The sequence below is a fragment of the Pipistrellus kuhlii genome, unplaced genomic scaffold (genome assembly GCF_014108245.1).
Source record: "Pipistrellus kuhlii isolate mPipKuh1 unplaced genomic scaffold, mPipKuh1.p scaffold_m20_p_27, whole genome shotgun sequence".
Lineage (NCBI taxonomy): Eukaryota > Metazoa > Chordata > Mammalia > Chiroptera > Vespertilionidae > Pipistrellus > Pipistrellus kuhlii.
In genome coordinates, this window is record NW_023425526.1 from 1,963,387 (window position 1) to 1,985,805 (window position 22,419).

General features: G+C 42.5%; 1 protein-coding gene across 7 annotated transcripts in view; it reads left to right on the forward strand.

Moving 5' to 3' along the window:
- The first annotated feature begins 2,045 nt into the window (after positions 1-2,045).
- TMEM131 (transmembrane protein 131) overlaps positions 2,046-22,419 on the forward strand; it is a 175,139-nt gene continuing 154,765 nt past the window's right edge. For 3 of the 7 annotated variants that reach the window (XM_036453905.2, XM_036453906.2, XM_036453907.2), the window contains exon 1: positions 2,050-2,727. In XM_036453905.2, coding sequence (XP_036309798.1) covers positions 2,568-2,727 — 160 coding nt within the window. In that variant the 5' untranslated portion in view covers positions 2,050-2,567. Of the gene's footprint in view, positions 2,728-22,419 lie in introns of all 7 variants that reach the window. The other 4 variants (XM_036453908.2, XM_036453910.2, XM_045587252.1 and 1 more) reach the window with 4 other exon arrangements.

The window sequence follows — 22,419 nt, forward strand, 5'->3', positions numbered from 1 at the left end:
CTCAGCCCCGCCAGAGTCCCCAGTCCTTTCAGGAGGGGGATTTACAGGGGAGAATGGGCGGCGGCAGGCATATGGTGCGGCTGGCCCCGCCCTCAGCCCCCCAGCTGCCCAGTGCCGGCCTAAGGCGCCGGCAAGCCTTGGATGGTGGCTGCTCAGCTGACACCCAAGGTACAGGCAAGCCTCGAATGTCACTGCCCAACTGTCTAGGGCCACCTGAGGCTCGGGTAACCAGAGACTTGCACTGCTGGCAGTGGCAGATGCAGAGGTGTGATGGGGGTGTTGTCTCTCGCCCCTGAGGGCTCCCACACTGTTGGAGGGGACAGGCTGGGCTGAGGGACCCCCTCTCCAGTGCATGAATTTTCATGCACCGAGCCTCTAGTCTTATATAATAAAACAGTAATATGCAAATTGACCACCACTCTGCTATACCCACAAAGCCATGTCCACCAGCCAATCAGGAGCTAGTATGCAAATTAACCTAATCAAAATGGCTCGGCCATGGAGAGAGCAGGAGGCTTGGGTTTCCCTGGCAATGGAGGAAGCCAAGCTTTCTACCTGACCTGGCCTGCCCAGGCCTCCACTCAAGGCTACAAAGTTTTAATTATAGAAGATAAATAAATCCCAACAAAAATGGCGGCAGCCATGGAGCTGGAGAGAGCAGGAGGCTTGAGTTTCCCCTAGTGTTGGAGGAAGACAAGCTTCTGCAGCCCTGGCCTGCTTTGGCCTTCACTCAAGGCTATAGTTTCAATCGGAGAAGATAAACCAGGGCCTCTGCTTGAGTCGCCGGGGGGTGTGGTCGGCCTGCAAACCACCACAGGCCCCTCACCCAGGCCACCCCATGCCCAAGGGAACCCCCACCCTGATCTGGGACACCCTTCAGGGCAAACCAGCTGGCCCCCACCCATGCACCAGGCCTCTATCCTATCTAATAAAATAATATGCAAATTGACCATCACTCCAACACACAAGATAGCTGTCCCATGTGGTCAAAGATGATTGCCCCCATGTGGACACAAGATGGCCACCACAAAATGGCCAGCAGGGGAGGGCTGTTGGGAGGGGCCAGGCTTGCAAGGGAGGCCAGTTGGGGGGGGCCGTGATCAAGCCTGTAGGGGAGGGCAGTTAGAGGCAATCAGGCTGGCAAGGAGCAGTTAGGCATCAATCAGGCTGGCAGGGAAGTGGTTAGGGTGTGATCAGGCTGGCAGGCAGAAGCAGGGGCAATCAGGAAGGCAGGCAGGCAAGCAGTTGGAAGCCAACAGTCCTGGATTGTGTGTGAAAGGGATGTTCGACTGCCTGTTTAGGCCCTATCCTACCTGGATTGGGCCTAAACGGGCAGTCGGACATCCCTTGAGAGGTCCCACATTGGAGAGGGTGCAGGCTGGAATGAGGGACATAACACCCCCATGCACAATTTTTGGTCACCGGGCTTCTAGTTTATAATAAAAGTGAACTATGCTAAACCTTCCTGATGAAGCCAGGGCTGTAAGGGCCGAGGCCCTTGCACTAATTTCATGCATGGGGCCTCTAGTATGTTAATAAAACGGCTGGATGCTTTTCTGAAGACCAATCTGCCTCTCCCTCCAGGGTCACTGCTGCTTTACACACACACACACACACACACACACACACACACACACACACACAGCAAAGCAGGCACAATCCAAGGGCAAGAAGTTTCCAGTAAGCGCTCCGGACACCCTGTCCAGAAGAAACAAAGATGAGCAGCGCAGGTCCTGGGAGGGCCACCAGGTATCCCTAGGAGGCGGTGCGGGCGGGGAGCAGCTGCGGGGATTTCCCGCGCGGGCCTGGGTGGGTCCGCAGGCGATCACTACTAGGGAAGCTCCGCACTGCAGCGTCCGGCTGCGGACCTCCCGGCGCCCCGCCCCGCCCCGCCCCGCCCCGCCCCGCCCCGCCCGCCCCGCCCCGCCCCGCCCCGTCCGCGCCGCGGCCCCGCCCCCTCCCACGGCGGCTGCGCTGCGAGGCCGGCGTCTCCACGTGATCGACGTCACAGCCTCCCCGAAGCGTGCGTCGCCATCATAAGTCCTGGCGGCCGCGCCGGGCCGCCTCTCTCCTCCTCCCTGCGGGCAGCGAACGGGTCGGGGCTGTGCTGTCCCCGCTCCGCTGGCCGCTGAGCCGTGGGCCTGCGAGAGCCTGACGAGCAGATCGGGCCCTCGGCCTCCGGGCGACAGTCGACCGGCGGCTCCCCCCTTCCCTCCCCCCGGAGACGACGCGGCGGGCGGTGCCCAGGCCGCGCCCCGCCCCTCGCAGGCCTGCGCCGCAGCCGTGGCCGTACCCGTCTCCAGTATGGCCGCCCGCCGCGCCTGACCCGCCGCCTCTCCGCCTCGCCTCCTCGCCTGCGATGTGGAGGCCGCGGCCGTGACTGACACGTTCGCCCCCACGCACACACGGGCCCGGACCCACGCCCGGAGCTGAGGCCCTGGGCCCTGAGCCGCCCTCGTCCCCGGCGCCGCTGCCCGAGCCCGGAACACGGCGCCCGCGCCGCCGCCGCCGCCTCGCCGAGAAGGGCCGCGCCACACACGGAGCGCGGCGGCCCCCGGCCGGCAGGGATGGGGAAGCGAGCCGGAGGAGCCGCAGGAGCCGCCGGGGCCGGGGTGGAGCCCGCGGCCGGCCGCGGCGGGGGCCCGAGGAGCGCGGCCGCCGGCCTGCTGGGCGCGCTGCACCTGGTGATGAGCCTCGTTGTGGCCGCGGCGCGAGCCGAGAAGGAAGGTGGGTGTCACCGGCCGCGTCCGGCCGCGCGCCGGCACCCGCCCTCGCGGAGGCCGCTGTCGGGCTGCCGCCGGGAGGCAGGGCCGCGGCGCGGGGCTCCCTCCGTGCGGCCGAAGTTGCGGGGCCGAGGTCGGCCCCGAGCGGCGAGTTTGCCGCCCGGAGACCGGCCCGCCGCGTTGGCCGCACGGAGTCGCTCTGTCCGTGATTCCTTCCCCCGTCCTCCTGTCACTGCCGTTTCCGAACTTCCCGGCTTCTCGGGTGTTCTTGCCACTTGTCCCACTGCGGGGTGGGGGTGGGGGGTGCTTATTTTTAGACTTGATTGCTGTTCATAGGCAAATTTTAGGACACTTTTTTCCATGGTTGTGGTTTTAATAACGGCATGCAGACAGAGTTCCCTTTAAAATGTAGTAAAAATAGCAAGACTGGTGGGAAGCCTTCGGAACACAGCTTACAATATTTTCCTTTGAGTTTGTTCAAACAGTTCTAGGATGGGAATCTGGCTTCTTCAGTTTCCCCTCCAGGATCGCTTTGCAGTTTGGCAGACGTTTAGCTGAACAGTTCTCTCTCTATGATACGATTCTACTTAGCTTCCCAGAAAGCTATGGAAAGTGTTTACATTTTTTATTCTAAGATAGTGATTGGGTGTCATTGTCTTCAATATGAAAGTTTCTGGTTTGCAGATCTTCATAATTTACAATCAAAAGGGCTGGCCTCTTTTAAAAACTCTCATTAGTGTTGCATGATTACAAACAGGCACTTGCACAGGGTTAAAAGTTATTTTGTCACCTAGAAGACCAGATCTGCAGTTTGTCAATACTACCTGTTTTTGAGCCTAGGGAAATGAGTCACAGAGTCTTCCTGAAGAAAGTACTGAAAGTGAGTGGTTTTTACAAAGCTCAGCAGAACTTGTTAGCTTAGCTTTTGTTTCACACTGAACTGCCATGGCAAGAAAATTTAATGTCCCACGTTATGACCAAAGTTACTTGCTTTTTGTTGTTATTGAAAGCACCAGTAAATTAAGGTTAAAGTGCAAATGTGCTTCTGTTTACTGTTTCTTTATTATCGTTCAAAACATTACATTTCCTCACCTCATTCTCTAAGCAACCTTAGCCTGGGTTAACATAGGTGGAAAGTATTCAAAAACTTGGCATCTATAGAAAGGATTAATGGACACATGCACGTTAATTTCCAGAATAACATATTGAAGCTTTAAGACCAGTCAGGCCTGGAGTGGTGGTAGTTTGTCATTGGTTACCAAACTGTCCTGAGTAGATTGTTCTTGTGTGTCCATGGTGCCCAGTACAGTCTGGTGGCAGTTGGTGTCCAGTAAACCTAAAATAGTACAATAATGTAATGAGCTTCTCTCCTTGAGTTTAAAGTTGTCCTTGGCACGCATGTGTCCTTGCTTTTCTGTACCTTTGCTTACCGTGCACAGTTCCAGGCACACAGTAGGCATTTAATATTTGAGTGTATGACCTTTCTTCATGGGCCATTAGCACAGGGAAATAAAAGAATGATTCAGTCTAGTTAAAACGTTAAGTTTGTATTATCCTACTGCTTATTTTTCCAAGAGCCATATTATTCATTAATTCTTTGTATATACATAAGGGAACAAATCCCTGGTTTGAGAAATATCAGCCTAAATTATATTTGCTAATTTCCCATTTGTATAGTTGATAAATTTTAGTCCACCTCTCTGATCCCCATAAATGTAAGGGCCAGGTGAGGAGAATGCCTGCCAGGATGTAAAGTATGAAAAGAAGTCATTGAATCAGCCCGTGGTCCTGCAGAGTCAGACATCTTGTGGCCATGTTGTGTCTGTGTGAACAATTGAATGTACAAGTGAGCTGTTTAATACAGTGATGGTAATTATACTTCCATAGAACACAGGTCTCTGCCCATCATGAATGGGTCTGGTTCATATCAAATATTCCTGAACGTAGTTCCAAAAATGGCTTTTGCTTTCAACCTCCTCTGGATCAAATTCTAGTGTTGTTTTTGTTTAAGAAGGAGAAATGAGATGGATTTTCTCACATGATTGTGATACTGTGAGTTTGACATTTGACAGGGCACAAACGCAGCATTTGCCCAAAAAGGATGTTGTTGATTTTTTCCAGCAAATCTGGGCAGATTTCTGAAAGTAACTGAGTTCTCTTTGTCCATTGACACCATAGGGATTTTTGTGCTTGTTTTAGTAATGTAAACTAGTTTTCTTTTTCAAAGTTAAGATTTACCTGTAATTGTAATGATGGTTCTCTGGGTATTTTGTAAATTTGTATAATTTTTCCCCATTGCAGTGTAATTTCACCAAAAAAGTCTTAAAAGCAAAATAAAATTCATTGTCTCCTGAAGAAAACCAGCAGAAATAGCTAAATTACCTACTGCAGATTTTCATACTTGGATTAGATGTTGTTAATTTTCTAAAGTCAGTGAGCCTTTCCTTGTCTTATCATCCTATATGTTTTAACATAACTATATTTTAACATTCATCTTTACTGACCTATGAGCCTGTATTATGAATAGTCTAGAGAAAAGGGACTTTGAGAATGTTTTAGTTGTGCTGTACAGTTTGTAAAGACTTTGCAAAAGTTGCCAGAAGTAGAAGTTACTATAATTTCTACAAATAACTCGTTTTTCTGGATGTGTCAAGATTTTTCTTGAAGCTAAGATTTAGCTATTGAGAATTGTGAAAGCAGGTGTGTGTACATGTGTTTATAGTGAAAATACATTAAAAATATATCTGTGTATATACTAAATGTATAATTTTAGTAGTAGTATATTTTGATTTACCAATCAGCCCATTATGACCAGCAAATGGGATCTTTTGGTGGGGCATGCGGGGGAAGGCCACCAGTGATTCTCTCTCATCATTGTTGTTTCTGTATCTATCTCCATTCATCTCCGAAGTCAATTAAAAAAATACACACACACACACACACACACACACATAAAAGCATTATGTCATATATACTCTTGTGTGTTTTTTTTCTGGGTTAGCAAAGAACTCTTTCTGATAAAGAAGCCACCAGTGCATGCTAGTCTTGTAACTCTTGCCAAAGTTTGGCTTGCTTGTTTTATGGTAAAAACTAGTGGCCCAGTGCATGAAATTCATGCACATTAAAAGGAAATTAATTAGGAGAAATATTTTAATATTGCTGATTTCCCTTTCTCTATAATAGAAGTGTCAGAGATGAAAGAAAATGTATATAAAATCTCCCTCATATCAGAGTCTGGGGCACGCCGCAGGATCTAGAGTCAAGTCCCTGCCCACCACCTGCACATATCCAGGAGAATCAGACCTAGCCTGCCCCAACCCCATTGGGTGAGACCCAGACCTGGCTGGCCCTACCCCTGTAAAGCCCCTCTGGGCAGGAGGTGCAGCCTCAGGCCCCCCCAGCCTGGTGCTGGGGCACAGCCTCACATCCCCCATCAAGCCCTGCCTGGCGGATGGGGTGGGGGTTGGGGGGGCCACAGCCTGAGGTGGCCTAGCCCTGGGGTGGGGAGTGTGGCCCAAGGTCCCCCATTAAGCCTCACCGGGCAAGGGCCGTGGCCTGAGGCCCCCATCACACCCCACAAGGCAGGGGCCATGGCCTGCGGTCTCCTGGCCGGTGCTGGAAGGGGAGTGGGGAGGAAGAGGGAGGGGCAGCGGCATGGCCTGAGGAATCCCCGGCTGGACCTGGGGTCCCCTGTCAAGTCCAGGCCCACCCCCACCCCACCCCCTGCCGGGCTTCTTTTAATTTATTACAGTAAAATGGTCATTTTATATGTCTAGTAAATATAAATTTGGATAAAATTCCAAAAATTACTGTTTTAGTAGATGGCAATTTAATTTCAATTTTGTTTTAATCTGTATATGTGACAGATGTGTAGGAGGGTATAAAAATGTTTTACCAACAAAGCATGCAAACAAAGTGCTTAGGAATAAAGGCCAAAAGGAGTTAAAAACATAATTTGATTAGGTAATTTGTTTTAGGAAGTAGAATTGATTAGGAGTAGTATTTATTTTTTTAAAAAAAACTATTGTTGAAAGTATTACAGATGTCCTCCATTTACCTCCATTATCCCATCACCCCACTCCCGCATCCAGATTGGGTGCCACCCAGGGCCTTCACCACCCTATTGTCTGTCCATAGGTAATGCTATGCATATAAAATCTTCGGTTAATCGCCGCCTGCTCCCTTGCCCTTCCCTTCCCTCTGAGATTCATCAGTCTGTTCCATATTTCATGCCTCTGATTGTATTTTTTTCATCAGTATATTTTTTTCATTAGATTTTTTTTTCTTTTATTTTGATTTTAGATTCAATTGTTGATAGAAATGTATTTATTGCCATTTTATTGTTCATATTTTTCTTCTTCCTCTTCTTAAAGAATACCCTTCAGCATTTCCATCTGATACTGGTTTGGTGGTGATGAACTCCTTTAGCTTTTTCTTGTCTGTGAAGCTCTTTATCTGGCCTTCAATTCTAAATGATAGCTTTGCTGGGTAGAGTAATCTTGGTTGTAGGTCTTTGCTGTTCATCACTTTGAATATTTCTTGCCACTCCCGTCTGGCCTGCAAAGTTTTTGTTGAGAAATAAGCTGACAGTCAGAACGGTGCTCCCTTGTAGGTAATGAACTTTTTTTCTCTTGCTACTTTTAATATTCTCTCTCTGTCTTTTGCTCTTGGCATTTTAACCCTTTGCACTCTGCTGTCCCCTCTCAGGGGACATCGGAATTCTAGCATATCACTCGGATGTCCCCTCTCAGGGGAGACATTGCAGTTAATTAGTGATTACGGGGAATTGAGTTAATTCTACGCACGTGTCCGCCGCAAAGTAGCGTCGAGTAGCTGGTAGCCAATGTCCAGAACGGTTCGGAGTGCAAAGGGTTAATTATGAGGTGTCTTGGTGTGGTCCTCTTTGGATTCCTCTTGTTTGGGACTCTCTGCACTTCCTGCACTTGTGAGTCTATTTCTTTCACCAGGTGAGGGAAGTTTCCTGTCATTATTTCTTCAAATAGGTTTTCAATATCTTGCACTGTTCTCCTTCTGGCATCACCTTAATGCAAATGTTGGTATGCTTGAAGCTGTCCCAGAGGCTCCTTACACTATCTTCATATTTTTGGATTTTTTTTTTATTTTTGTTCTTCTGATAGGGTGCTTTTTGCTGCCTCATATTCAAATCTTTGATTTGATTCTCAGAATCCTCTACTATACTGTTGAATGCATGTAAATCATTCTTTATTTCAGTTAGGGTATGCTTAATTTCTGACTGCTCCTTTTTCATGTCTTTGACATTGCCACTAAGTCCTTTGAATCTCTCTCTGAGTCCCTTGAAGCTTTCATTAAGATCCTTGAGCAACCTTGTAACCATTGTTTTGAACTCTGTATTCAAAATTCAGTTTGCTTCCATTTCTTTCATTTGTGACATGTTTCTGTGTCTGCATTTTGGCTGCTCCCTGTGTTTATTTCTGTGTATTAGGTAAAGCTTCTATATCTCATGGGATTGGTAAAGTGGCCTTGTGTAGGAGGTGTCCTTTAGGGCCTATGGCTCAGCCTCCCCAGCCACCTGAACTGGGAACTCTAGGTGCATCCCTGTGTGGTCTAAGTGCCCAATCTTGTTGTAGTTGAGTGTTGATTGCTATTGGCATCACTGGGAGGAATTGAATGCCATGTCAGTTGACTGAGGACTAGCTGTGTCTACAAATGGAAGAACTTCTGTGCAGGGGGAATTGAGTTAATTCAACGCAGGACTTGCTTTCATGCGGCTTTGGTGCTCACGCAGTCTGACCCTTGAGAGTGTTGCTAGTGGATGTGTAGAGTTGTAATCTGGAATGGTTGTAATTTGGCTCTGGGTACACTGGCTCTAGGGCCTCCCAGGAGGTGCAAAGTTAGCCACTGCCTGGGGCCACCTTTGTATTGGACTAGGACAGTGGTCAGCAAACCACGGCTTGCGAGCCACATGTGGCTCTTTGGTCCCTTGAGTGTGGCTCATAACCACTTCTTCAAAATAGACTCACCCAGGCTGAAAACTTATGCTCACGGGTCACGAAGTTTCAATCCCACTGTAAATGTGTGCCCACACATGGTATTTTGTGGAAGAGCCACACTCAAGGGGCTAAAGAGCCACATGTGGCTTGCGAGCCACGGTTTGCCGATCACTGGGGTAGGAAGTGCCCAGACAAGGCCCCGCTGTGAAGTAAGGCACGCTGCTGGTGCTAATGCTGGGTCTTGGTCCTCTTATTGATAGGTATGGGGCCGTGGTCGGCAAACTGCAGCTAGCAAGTCACATGCGGCTCCTTGGCCCCTTGAGTGTGGCTCTTGCACAAAGTACCACGGCCTGGGCAAGTCTATTTTGAAGAAGTGGCATTACAAGTTTAAGTTTAAAAACTTTGGCTCTCAAAAGAACTGTCAATCGTTGAACTGTTGACATTTGGCTCTGTTGACTAATGAGTTTGCTGATCACTGGTATCGGTGGGGCATGCTAACAGCTGTTGCTTGTTTAGGAATTTTAGAAGCTTGATCAGGACAAACCATATGGAAAAGCTGCTGCAAACACCTTGGGTGGGGCTGCAAATTGCAAAGGGGAGTTTCTCAGGGAATCACCACCACAGAGCAAAAAGACTCAGCCAAGCGAATGGGAACTCAGATATGGCTTCTAGTCAGCTTTGCAATGGGGGAGATCCTAGGACAGGAACAACGACTCCCACCCCTAAATCTGGGAGAAAGCCACCCCTAAATTCCTGCTTCAATGCCAGACAATCAGTTTCTCCTTGAATGTCCCAGGTTCCTTTCAAGCCACCAACCCCCAGCATCGGAGTCCAGAGGGACTGAGTCTGAGTAAGTCTTTTGCTTGCCCTTTAAAAGGAACTGCCTGGGTCTCCAGCAGCTTCTGTGTCAATCAGTCATGATCCCAGCTTGTTTTTACAGCCGGGAGTGGTGGGGCCCCTCTTCCCAGCACTGGAGCTCTGTGCTTAGGGATCTGGTGTGGGTCTGGGACCCCTTACTTCTCATGGGAGGCCTCTGCAGCCACACCTCTCTATCCCTGTTATAAAAACACCACACGTGGGTGTCCTGTTTCTGTGCCTCCACCTCTCCTTGGCTTCCGCCTCCTCACCACTAACCAGTCTCATTGTGCTTTCTTTACTTCTCTAGTTGTAGGACTTCCATTCAGCCAGATTTCAGGTGTTTCTGAATGATGGTACTTGTGTATTTTGAAAATTTTGATGTGGTTGTGGGAGGTGGCAAGTACCTGCTCTTGGTTCTTCAGACATACCCTGTTTCCCCGAAAATAAGACAGTGTCTTATATTAATTTTTGCCCCAAAGATGCGCTAGGTCTTATTTTCAGGGGATGTCTTATTTTTCTGTGAAGAAGAATACGGTACACATTTATTGTTAAATGAAAATAAAGGAAATTTATTAGTTGTATATGGTATGGTAGTACGGTAGTTGTCAACACAAACCAGACAAACTGTGAATCCTACAGTATCAAGAATTTACTCATTTATTCAATGACAATCATGTCATCATCTGGAACATCATCATAACAATCCAATTCCTGAGTTTCCTGGTGAATTTCTTGTGACTCCATTTCTTTCAGAATCAGTGGACCAAATCTCTCATGTTTAGCCTAAAAGGGGCTTATTTTCAGGGGATGACTTATATTTCACTCAAAAGGAAACTTGTAAGTAGGTCTTATTTTAGGAGGATGTCTTATTTTTGGGGAAACACGGTTTTTCTAATCAAATTATTACTTTATATAAATGTAAAAACAATTTAAAAGGTGATTTTTCTTAACAAATGTGTTTAAGTCCTTTGTATAGGGGTGTAGAGTGGCTACTCTAGGGCCTAGTAAGTAGAATTAATATTGTTTAAAGCTGTTCATTGCTACCAGAAGCTTTGGAATCTTGTCGTTGGAAAGTGTCCTCTCTTCCTCTTGTTGATGACTATTTCCCATTGCAGGACTCAGATACCTTTGGGGGGTGGGATAGATATAAAATCATCTAATTTATTATCATTTAGAGTAGTAATAAGCCAAACTACTCTTCTGAAAAATTAAATTATTGCTGGTGCTTGATATTTTAGAAATTCTTATTCATCTGCGTGTGGCTTGAGCTTTCTGATCGTCTTTTTGAGACTGCCAATAGGCCTGTTTTCTATGGCTAAATTTTCTCTTGCTATCTGTTGTAGGCAGCACCAGGCATTGTTGATAGCTGCTTGTTGGAACTTTTCTGCTTTGGTTTCTGTGACTTTGTACTTCTTGGTTATCATCCTGTTGTCAGTCACTGTCCTCTAGCTGCCCTGAGGATGTCTTTCTTCGTGTGGATGTCTAGGCACCAACACATTGCACATGTCCAGAGCAGAATTGTCTTGTGCCACCACCAGTTTCCCGATTTTTATTAATGCCATGGTTATTCTGTCTGCCACATTGATCTCATTTTGGACTCCTTACCAGGCAGCAGCAATGCCTATTAATTCTCTTGGTGAGCTCTTTCTGCTCCCAGCTTGGGCACTGCAATGGGCTCTCATCTCCCAACTTTCTCCATTTCTCTTCAGCCCTGCAATCCCCTCTGAATTTGCATCTTCTTTGTTACTCATCTGTCATTCATTTCTAATTTAATTGTGTACTGCCTTATTTAGCTACTTAAATTATCTTATTAGTGTCCTTCTTTGCCCAGATTGGCATTTCTGTAGGGCAGAACCTCTGTTAACATCTACAGTTTTTGCATAGCAGACATTCGGTTTGAATGAAGGTTGACCTAAAATGACCTTCTCCCCTTCTCGAATCCAAGACCTCAATTGAGGATCAAGAGAACACGTAAAACTCTGAGCTTAAGATGTAGATGTTAGAATCTGCTATAATTGGACGTAGACACCTTTTTCTTACCTAAAAGAGTAGTAAACAGCTACTTGAATGATTACTTTGTAACTTTGGATTTTAAGATTTCAGATTCTCATAAAACTCCAATTTGTAGAAAATGAATCAGGCACAAAGAAATGAAGTAATACAGGCACACCTCAGAAATATTGCAGTTGGGTTCCAGACCTCAATGAAGCGTCCTTCCTTCCTTCCTTCCTTCCTTCCTTCCTTCCTTCCTTCCTTCCTTCCTTCCTTCCTTCCTTCCAATTTCTTTCTTTCAATTTCTTTCTTTCTTTTTGCTGGTAGAGGGTTTTTGCCTTCATTTATAAAACACCAAAACATCTGTGAATAAAATGAGGTGTGCCTGTATTCCCAAGGCAACAGATCTGGTAAGTAGTTGAGCCAGATTTCATTCCAGGCCATCTGGTCAGAAACTAAGCTATCTAATCCTGTATGAGTATTTAAGGTAGTAGTAGATTTTGTTGTGTTATACTCCAGCTGGAGAGAGTAGACCTGGCAGTTAGGGCAAAACCAGCATATGCTGTCAACATTCATATTACTTCCTGTCAACTTTTTAACCATTATGATGATCACAGGCCATTCTGGACCATGCACATTCTTAAAAGGAAACCAAGGCACCCCATGAACAGATAAACCAGAGAATGTACTTGATATTGATGATTTAGGTACCCGGTAATTGCTTACATTACATTAGGCTATATTGCATTTTGTGAATACTTCTTAATTCAAGGTTGATGAGGCAAGTTTGTCTAGAAATGTAGAATATTCTCTGAATCTGGCCATGGATTGAAAGGAATTGGAGATGTTTCTGAAAGCCGGCATTGACATCAGCTTCTTAGAATCTCTGATGGACTTCCATGAGAGGTTCAGGAGCTCTAGAAGTTCATTTTCTGTTGCTTTGTCCTTCATGAGGGCATTTTTGGATTAAGTCAGTGATTTTCAACCAGTGTGCTGCAACACACTGGTATGCTGCAAGAACTTTTAAAACATGCAATACTGACTACGTAATCAGGAGCACTGACCTCTTTTCTTTCAGATAGTCAGATTTTTAAAAAAGAGGACAATATGTGAATGAATCTTATATGTTTGTCAGAGCAACAAAAATGTATTTTTTGGTGTGCTGAAGAATTTCAGTAATTAGTTTATGTATCATGAGATGAAAAAGATTGAAAAGTGCTGTATTAAGTAGTAATTACTTTATTTTTTTATTTTTATTTTTATTTATTTATTTTTTAAAATATATTTTATTGATTTTGTACAGAGAGGAAGGGAGAGAGAGAGAGAGAGTTAGAAACATCGATGAAAGAGAGTCATCGATCAGCTGCCTCTTGCACACCCCCTACTGGGGATACGCCCGCAACCAAGGTACATGCCCTTGACCGGAATCGAACCTGGGACCTTTCAGTCCCCAAGCCAACACTCTATCCATTGAGCCAAACCGGTTTCGGCAAGTAGTAATTACTTTAATCTGTACTATCAATAGTAGATGAGTTTTTCTTTCATTCCTGTTGATTGCTTTGGAAAGATTTTTAGAAAGCCATAACTCTTTGATTTATATTGTATATATCACTTAGGACAAAGGTCTGAAAAATGCCTAAGGTCTAAGAGGATCTTTTACATGGTCTGTCATGATACAGGGTCAAATCTATATTTATTTGGTGATTTCTAAATACTTTTAAAAATACTTGACATAAACTTACAATTTTTAACCATTTTTAATTGTACAGTTTCATAGTGTTAAGTACACTCAGATGGTTGTGCTACAGGTCCCAAGAACTTTATTTTGCATAACTTAAAACTTTGTACCCATTAAACAGTAACTCCCCATTTCTCTTTCCTCACCTAGCCCCTGGAAACTTCCATTCTACTTTTTGTTTTTATGAATTTCACTACTTTAGATACCCATATAAGTGGAATTATGTAGGATTTTCTTTTTTTGGTTTATTTCACTTTGTGTAATGTCTTCAGGATTTATCATGTTACAGCATGTGACAGGATTTTCCTCTTTCTAAAGGCTGCTCTTGAATGTATATAGCACTTTTGCATTTTGTTTGTATATTTATCTATCACTGGACATTTGGGTTGTTTTCACTTCTTGGCTATTGTAATACTGCTATGAATATGAGTGTGCAAATGTCTCTTTGAGATCCCCCCTTAATTCTTTTAATTCTTTAATTAATGTATATAGTGGGATTGCTGGATCAGATGGTAGTTCTGTTTTTATGTTTTTGAGCAACTGCCATACCATTTTCCATAGTAGCTGTACCACTAACGGTGCAAAAGGCTCAGTTCACAGCTTCTCTGTGTACAAAGGTTCTGCTTCTTCACAGCTTTGCCAACACTTACATTACTTTTTATAGTGCTTTCAAGACAGTTTTTACAGTGGCCATCCTGATGAATGTGAGGTGATAACCTATTGTGGCTTTTGATTTACAGTTCTGTAATAATTAGTGATACCAAGCATCACTGCTTATATGTCTTACTGTTTTTAAAATTGGGTTATTTTATTGTTGAGTTGTAGGAGTTCTTTATATATTTTATTTTACTTTTTAAATATATTTTATTGATTTTTTACAGAGAGGAAGGGAGAGATATAGAGAGCTAGAAACGTTGATGAGAGAGAAACATCGATCAGCTGCCTCTTGGACACCCCCTACCGGGGATGTGCCCACAACCAACGTACATGCCCTTGACCGGAATTGAATCTGGGACCTTTCAGTCCGCACACCGACGCTCTACCACTGAGCCAAACTGGTTTCGGTTCTTTATATATTTTAGATATTATCAGATATCTAAAGGTATATGCAAGGTATACGCCCACAACCAAGGTATATGCCCTTGACCGGAATCGAACCTGGGACCCTTCAGTCCACAGGCCAACGCTCTATCCATCGAGCTAAACCACTTTCTGTGAAACCCTTGTTTTTGAAGATCGTGTGATCATTAAAAAAAATCTTTATTGTTCAGATTATTACAATTGTTCCTCTCCCCCCTCTGTAGCTCCCCTCCACCTGGTTCTCACTCCATCCCCTACTCTTACCTCCCCCAACTGTCCTCATCCATAGGTGTACGATTTTTGCCCAGTCTCTTCCTGCACCCCCCACACCTCCTTCCCCCAAGAATTGTCAGTCCACTCCCTTTCTATGCCCCTGATTCTATTATATTCACCAGTTTATTCTGTTCATCAGGTTTTTTACTTTATTTTTTAAAAAACTATATTTTATTGATTTTTTACAGAGAGAAAGAGAGAGGAATAGAGAGTTAGAAACATCGATGAGCTGCCTCCTGCACACCCCCTACTGGGGATGTGCCCACAACCAAGGTACATGCCCTTGACCGGAATCGAACCTGGGACCTTTCAGTCCGCAGGCCAATGCTCTGTCCACTTAGCCAAACCGGCCTCAGCTATTCACTTGATTTTTAGATTCACTTGTTGATAGATAGGTATTTGTTGTTCATAATTTTTATCTTTACTTTTTTCTTCTTCTTCCTCTTCTTAAAGAATACCCTTCAGCATTTTCATCTGATACTGGTTTGGTGGTGATGAACTCCTTTAGCTTTTTCTTGTCTATGAAGCTCTTTATCCAACCTTCAATTCTAAATAATAACTTTGCTGGGTAGAGTAATGTTGGTTGTAGATTCTTGCTATTTATCACTTTGAATATTTCTTGCCACTCCCTTCTGGCCTGCATAGTTTCTGTTGAGAAAACTGTTTTTCTCTTGCTGCTTTTAATATTCTCTCCTTGTCGTTTGCCCTTGGCAATTTAATGATGATATGTCTTGGTGTGGTCCTCTTTGGATTCCTCTTGTTTGGGGTTCTGTGCACTTCCTGGACTTGTAAGTCTATTTTTATTTTTATTTTTCCACCAGGTGGGGAAAGTTTTCTGTCATTATTTCTTCGAAAAGGTTTTTAATCTCTTGCTCTTTCTTCTTCTGGCACCCCCATAATTTGGATGTTGGTATACTTGAAGTTGTCCCAGAGGCTTCTTGCACTGTCTTCATATTTTTGGATTTTTTTTTTTTTTGTTTTGCTTTTCGGGATGGGGATTTTCTGCTTCTTCATATTTCAAACCTTTGACTTGATTCTTGTGATCCTCTAATCTGCTGTTGGATCTCTATATATTATTCTTTATTTCAGTCAGTGTATGCTTAATTTCTAATTGTTCCTTTTTCATATCCTTGAGGGTCTAACTAAATTTCTCAGAGATTTCTAGAAGATTCTTGAGTAACTTTATAACCATGGTTTTGAACTCTATATCCAGTAGTTTGCTTTCCTCCAGTTCTTTCATTTGTGACCTGTTTCTTTGTCTCCACATTTTGGCTGCTTCCCTGTATTGATAGAGTGGCTTTGTGTGCTAGGTGTCCTATAGGGCCCAGTGGCTCAGCTTCCCTAATTACCTGAGGTAGACACTCTTGGAGCACCCCTAAGTGGGCTGTGTGCACAGTCTTGTTGTAGTTAAGTCTTGATTGTTGTTGGTATCACTGGGAGGAATTGACCTCCTGGTCAATTGGCTGTGAGGATCAGCTGGTCTATGCTGGGAGAATTTCTGTGCTGGAGACATCCTTATGGGGCAGGACTTGCTTCATTAGGGCATTGGTGCTCACTGAATCTGCCTCCTGAGTGTGTCTCTTATGGATGTGAAGAGTTGTAATCTGGATGATCTCACTCTGACCACTGGGTACACTAGCTCTTGGATCTCCAAGGAGGTGCAAAGTCAGCTACTGCCTGAGGCCACCCAGGAGGAGCTATGGAGAGATCTTCAGATTTCTCCTCTTTGTTTGAGGTCTGGAGGTGCCCAGATGAGGTCCAGCTGTGAAGCAGTGCAAGCTGCTGTGGAGCCTTGGGCCTTCTTTTGGAATCCCTGGGGCTCTCTGACCCACTGCAGTTTGTTAGTTAATTTTAGATTGCAAAATGCCAGTCCATTCATACACAGAAGCCTCTGAGCACAGCTTGGGTAAGGTTTTAAATTGGGTGGGGCAGGGTGTTAGGGAATCACCAGGATGCAACAAACAGCAATGGCTAATGTCAGCCCTACCCCGAAGAGGTCCCCGGATCTCTATGTCCCACAGCACCATGCAGGGACAATGATCGCTGCAAGCACCCGTTCAGGCATGATGCCAGATAGTCCAGTTTCTCCCCGTATGAGTCTGGGTCCCAGAGTCTTGCCCAGAACTGGAGTTCAGAGCAGTCGGGAGCTTATATCTCCTGATTAAGAAAGACAACAGCGTACTCAGTTGCCAGCCCCTTTTGCGAGTGCCTCCGTACCTCCACACTTCACTTCCGCACCTCCTACAGGACTCAGGGCCTTTTCTCTTTCCTTCTAGTTGTAGAATTTCCACTCGGTCAGCCTTCCTGTGGTTCTGGATGATATTTGTTTTGTCTTTTAGTTGTGATATGGTTGTGTGCTGCAGCAAGTTCAGGTGTTTACCTATGCTGCCATCTTGGTTGTTCCATGTGACCATTTACATGACAGTTATTTCTGGGCTCTATTCTGTCTCATTGATCTATTTGTCTCTCTTTATGACAGTGCCACTTATTTTTATTACTGTAGCTTTGTGATATGCTTTGAAATCAGGATGTGTGAGTCCTCAAACTTTGTTCTCTTTCAAGATTGTTTTGGCTATTTGAAATTCCTTGAGATTCCATATGGGGGATTTTTCTGTTTATGAAAAAAAAAAAATGCTGATGTGGTTTTGATAGGGATTGCATTGAACCTGTAGATTGCTTTGGGTAGTATAGACATCTTAACAATATTAAGTCTTCCAGTTCATGAACATGGGATATCTTCCATTTATTTGTATCTAAATTTTTTAGCAGTTTTTGTAGTTTTCAAAGTACAAGTCTTGCACTTCCTTGGTTATTATATTTTCCTAGATATTTTATTCTTTTTGAAGCTATTGTAAATCAAACCTGCATTTTTAAAAAAATGATTTCAGTCATTGTAAACTAAGAGTTGTGAACATGTAGGTTTTTGTTTTTTAAGAGATTGATCTATCCTTCTCCCCTTTAATCAAGAAAAGTATACACACACACACACACACACACACACATATATATATACACACACACACACACACACACACACACATACACACACACACACACTGTGTTTCCCCGAAAATAAGACATCCTCCGAAAATAAGACTTACTTACAGGTTTCCTTCTGAGTGAAATATAAGGCATCCCCGAAAATAAGCCCCCCTTAGGCTAAACATGAGAGATGTGGTCCACTGATTCTGAAAGAAATGGAGTCACAAGAAATTCACCAGGAAATTCAGAAATTGGATTGTTATGATGATGTTCCAGAAGATGATGACATGATTGTCATTGAATAAATGAGTAAATTCTTGATACTGTAGGATTCACAGTTTGTCTGGTTTGTGTTGACAACTACCGTACTACCGTACCGTATACAGGTAATAAATTTCCTTTATTTTCATTTAACAATAAATGTGTACCGTATTCTTCTTCATGGAAAAATAAGACATCCCCTGAAAATAAGACCTAGCGCATCTTTGGGAGCAAAAATTAATATAAGACACTGTCTTATTTTTAGGGTTACAGGGTGTGTGTGTGTGTGTGTGTGTGTGTTTACACACACACACACACACACACACACACACATACATTTTTTTAAGTGTGTATTTTAAAAAATGCTTATCTGAATTGGCAACTAGGGCTCATCTGAAGTATTGGTTCTTTTTTTTTTTTTTAATATGTTTTTTCTTGATTTCAGAGAGAGGAAGGGAGAAGAGAGAGAGAAACATCAGTGATGAGAGAGAATAATTGATTGATTACCTCTTGCATATCCTCTACTGGGGATCAAGCCCCCTGTCAGACCACGTGCCCTGACTGGAAATCAAAGCATGAACTCCTGGTTCATAGGTCACGACTGACCCACACCAGGCTGGCTGAAGTATTGCTTCTTGATTTGCAAATGGGCCATGAAGTAGTGGTTAGCAATACCAAGTAACTTTTGTTTTCCGAGCCAGTGCAGCAGTAGCTATGTTTCCCATGTAGGGGCGTTATTTTGTATTTAGAGATTTACCTTACTAGGGGCTTTTTTAGGTTATGGCTAGAGGAGAAAATGGGTTACTGAGACTTTTGCTGAAGAGAGGAAGCGTAAGAGGGAAGAAGCAGTTTAGATTTAACATTATTGGAATCCTACAAATTCTTATAAGTAGAAAATATTTTTTGAATTGTCAGTCCCTTTTCAACTGCTTCTGGAGGTTAAGGACTAGGTCATGTTCTTCCTGTCCCTACCATTTTAAGGGGTTAAGCACATTGAGTTCTGTCTTGGTAGGAGAAGCAGTGAACCATAAGCAAAGATGAAGCAGAATAAGAAAAAGTATTTCTGAAATGATAATATTTATCTAAGTTTGATGTTCTTACCATTTCAGGAATACAATATGTATGCAGTTATTGCCTATATTGGTATCACTTATAATTACTTGATCATGATGGCTAATGTTTATCAAGTTCTGTCTTTGTATTAATTGAACACTGTTCTAATTGCTTTGCATGTCTTATCTCATATAATCCTCACATTAGTCCTATGTGTGCCACATTCCTCCTTTCCTCTCTTCGCAGATCAGCTTGTTCTTGACTATAATTCCTCTGTGGCTGTCAGTACAGCTGGGGGTGCTTGTTTATGATAGTATAATACTCAATTTTAATCTCTAGTAAAATGACATACTATAATATATAACAAATATTTTATTCCCTGTGAACCCTAAAAGGCTGAAGAAAATTTTTGAAGAAAATTTTAAATTACTATTTGCTTTTAGATTAGCATTGCATTAAAATGTTACAAATTTGGAACTTGTTGACATCCTTATACAGCTTTCCATTTTCCTTACACACACACACCCACACACACACACAGTTGAACTGTATGAAATTGGCCATTTTTGTAGAAATAAAATGATTGAATGACAACTGAATGTATATATAGTATTGAATTGCATTGTCTAGATCTTGAGAACAATGTTAAGAGTGGTTCAAAAGTGAACCATCCTTATCTTTCTCTGATCTTTATAGAGTAAAGCCTTAAGTGTTTTCATTGTTGTACAGGATTCTTGTATGTAGTTGGTTAAAATTAAACATTTTTGGTAATAGGAAATTTCTTATATATTTGTTTTAGTTTTAAGAGTTACTAGGAAAGATATGACATTTATCAGATGAAATATCTTATGCTGTTTTAAGTTATTGATTTAGGCTGTTTAGATTACAGCAGCAGTTATCTTAGGTCAGCACCACTGAACTCTTTTGGTAAATTAATCCATTTCTCTATCCCATCTAGCAAACCTGCCCATTGATGCCGCTGGACAGGGGCTGCTAGCTGCTAACACACCACTCTCGCACTCGCACACAGTTCCTCCCTGTAGTTGATGTGTTTATATTTTTATAATGTGGGGGTGTGTGTATTTTTTTAACCCAAAATTCTTTTTAAAGTTTAAAAAAATATACTTTAGACATTGTCAAAAGCTATCAAAAGTTTTAACAACAACAAAAAAAGTAGTTTTAAGAGTAAATTTAAAAACAAGAAATGAGGAAAACTTTAAAACATTCTTGAAGGCAGAGAAGATTTGAACAGTGAAAAGACAACCCTTATGGATAGAATTCAGCATTGTAAAGATGTCAAGTCTCTCTAAGTTAACGTTAATTTAACACAATGTGATTTAAAAATACCAACAGAACTAATTTTATAGAATTAGAAAAGTTGATGTTAAGGTTCACATGGAAAAATAAACATGTAGGAATGTTGGGGAGAGGTTGAAAAGAAAAGTTAAGAAGGGTGAGCAGCACAAGCAACTTATTAAAACATACTCCTATGCCATTATATAATTGAAAAGGTAAGGTATTGGTGTATAAATAGGTGGGTGGAATAGAATAGAAATTCCATAAATAGACCTAAGTACATGTGGCTTATGCTAACCACTTGCTTTCCTTCTGGGAGTCTGGAATGTGCTGGACAGATGTGATCAGCCCCCAATTTAAATCCTTAGACCCAACACTAGTTTCCTATTGCTGCTATAACAAATTACTACAACTTTAGTGGCTTAAAACAACACATATTTATTCTCTTATGTTTCTGAAGGCAGAATTCTAAACTCGAAGTGTTGGCAGATCTGTGTTTCTTCTAAGGGTTCAGGGGAGGATTTGCATTCTTGCTTTTGTGGGCTTTGAGGACTACTGCATTTCTTGCCTCGTAGCCCCTTCTTCGCCTCACTCCTCTCTCTTTATTTATTTTAACTACTTGCTCTTTTGTCATGTTCTGTCCCTCTCATCACCTGCCTCCTTCTTATAAAAACCACTGTGATTATGTTTTGTGCTCCATAATACATCATGATTTTTTTATATTCATAGTTCTTTTGCTTGGGAAATTTCCTTTAATGTTTCTTGAATTCGTCCAAGAATGAATTATTTTAGCTTTTATATGTCTGATTGTCTTTATTTTGCCTTTGGTTTTTAAAATGTATTTTTGCTGTGTATAAAATTATACTTTGGCATGTCTTAAATGTTTTACATTTCTTTTAGTACTTTTGAGATATTATCTTTACTGTTTTCTCCCTTGCATTGTTTCTCATGAAAAATTTGATGTCATCTTTATCTTTATTCCTTTGTATGTATTATTTTCTCTTGATGCTTTTGAGATTTTCTGTTTCTCATTTGTTTTGAGCAATTTGATGTCTCTTAGTTATATTTTTTCATGTTTCTTGTACTTAGGGTTTATTGAATTTCTTGGATCTATGGATCTATAGTTTTCATTAAGTTTGGGAAAATTTCAACTATTATTTCTTTAGGTATTTTTCCAGTTCTCTGTTTAACTATAGTTTGGGGACTCTAATTATTCATGTAGTAGGCAGTTTAAAATTCTTGTGACAACTCACTGGACTATTTAGTTTTTGCATTAAAATTTTTTTTATTTCAGAGAGAGAGAGAGAGAGAGAGAGAGAGAGAGAGAGAGAGACAGACACACACACACGATGATGAGAAAGAATTATTGTTGGCTGCCTACTGGGGATCAAGCCTGCAACCCACGCATATGCCCTGACCAGGAATCAACTGTGACCTCCTGATTCATAGGTTGATCCTCAACCATTGAGTCACACTGGCCAGGCTGCATTTTGGTTTTATTGCATTGCCTTCAAGTTTCTTAATCTTTCCTTTTGCGATGTCTAATCTACCATTAATCCTATTCAGGGTATTTTCCATGTCACAGATTGTGGTTTTTATGTCTAGAATTATAGTTTCACTCTCTTGTATTTCTTTCTCAATTAACTTTTTGAACATATGGAACATAGTTATACCTTTTTTATTGTCATGTCAGCTAATTTTAACATCTGTGCCAGCTCTAGGTTGGTTTCAACGGATTCTCATATTTTTTTACCTTTTAGTATGTTCAGTAGTCTTTAATTGTGTGCCAGACATTATGAGTTTTACTCTTTTAGTTGCTATATTTTTGTATTCCAAATACATTTTTTGAGCTTTGTTCTAAGATACTGTTAACTTCGGCATTTATTGGGGTCTTGCTTTTAAGATTTGTTAGATAGGTATAGAGCAGTGCTCAGTCTAGGACTAATTATTATCACAGCTTAGGTAAGACCTGAATACTCTATCCAAAATCCCAATAATACTCTGAAGACCTACACTTTAAAAAAATATAGTTTGTCTATCATACGTAATATATGGAGGTAATTTATTTTTATTGCAGATGCAATTCTGATGTTAATTTTTATTGATTCCTTCACAAAATTGTGATTTGAGAATTTCAACCCATTATTACCTGGCAATCTATAGAAACTTCTCAAGTTGCTACAAATGTAAA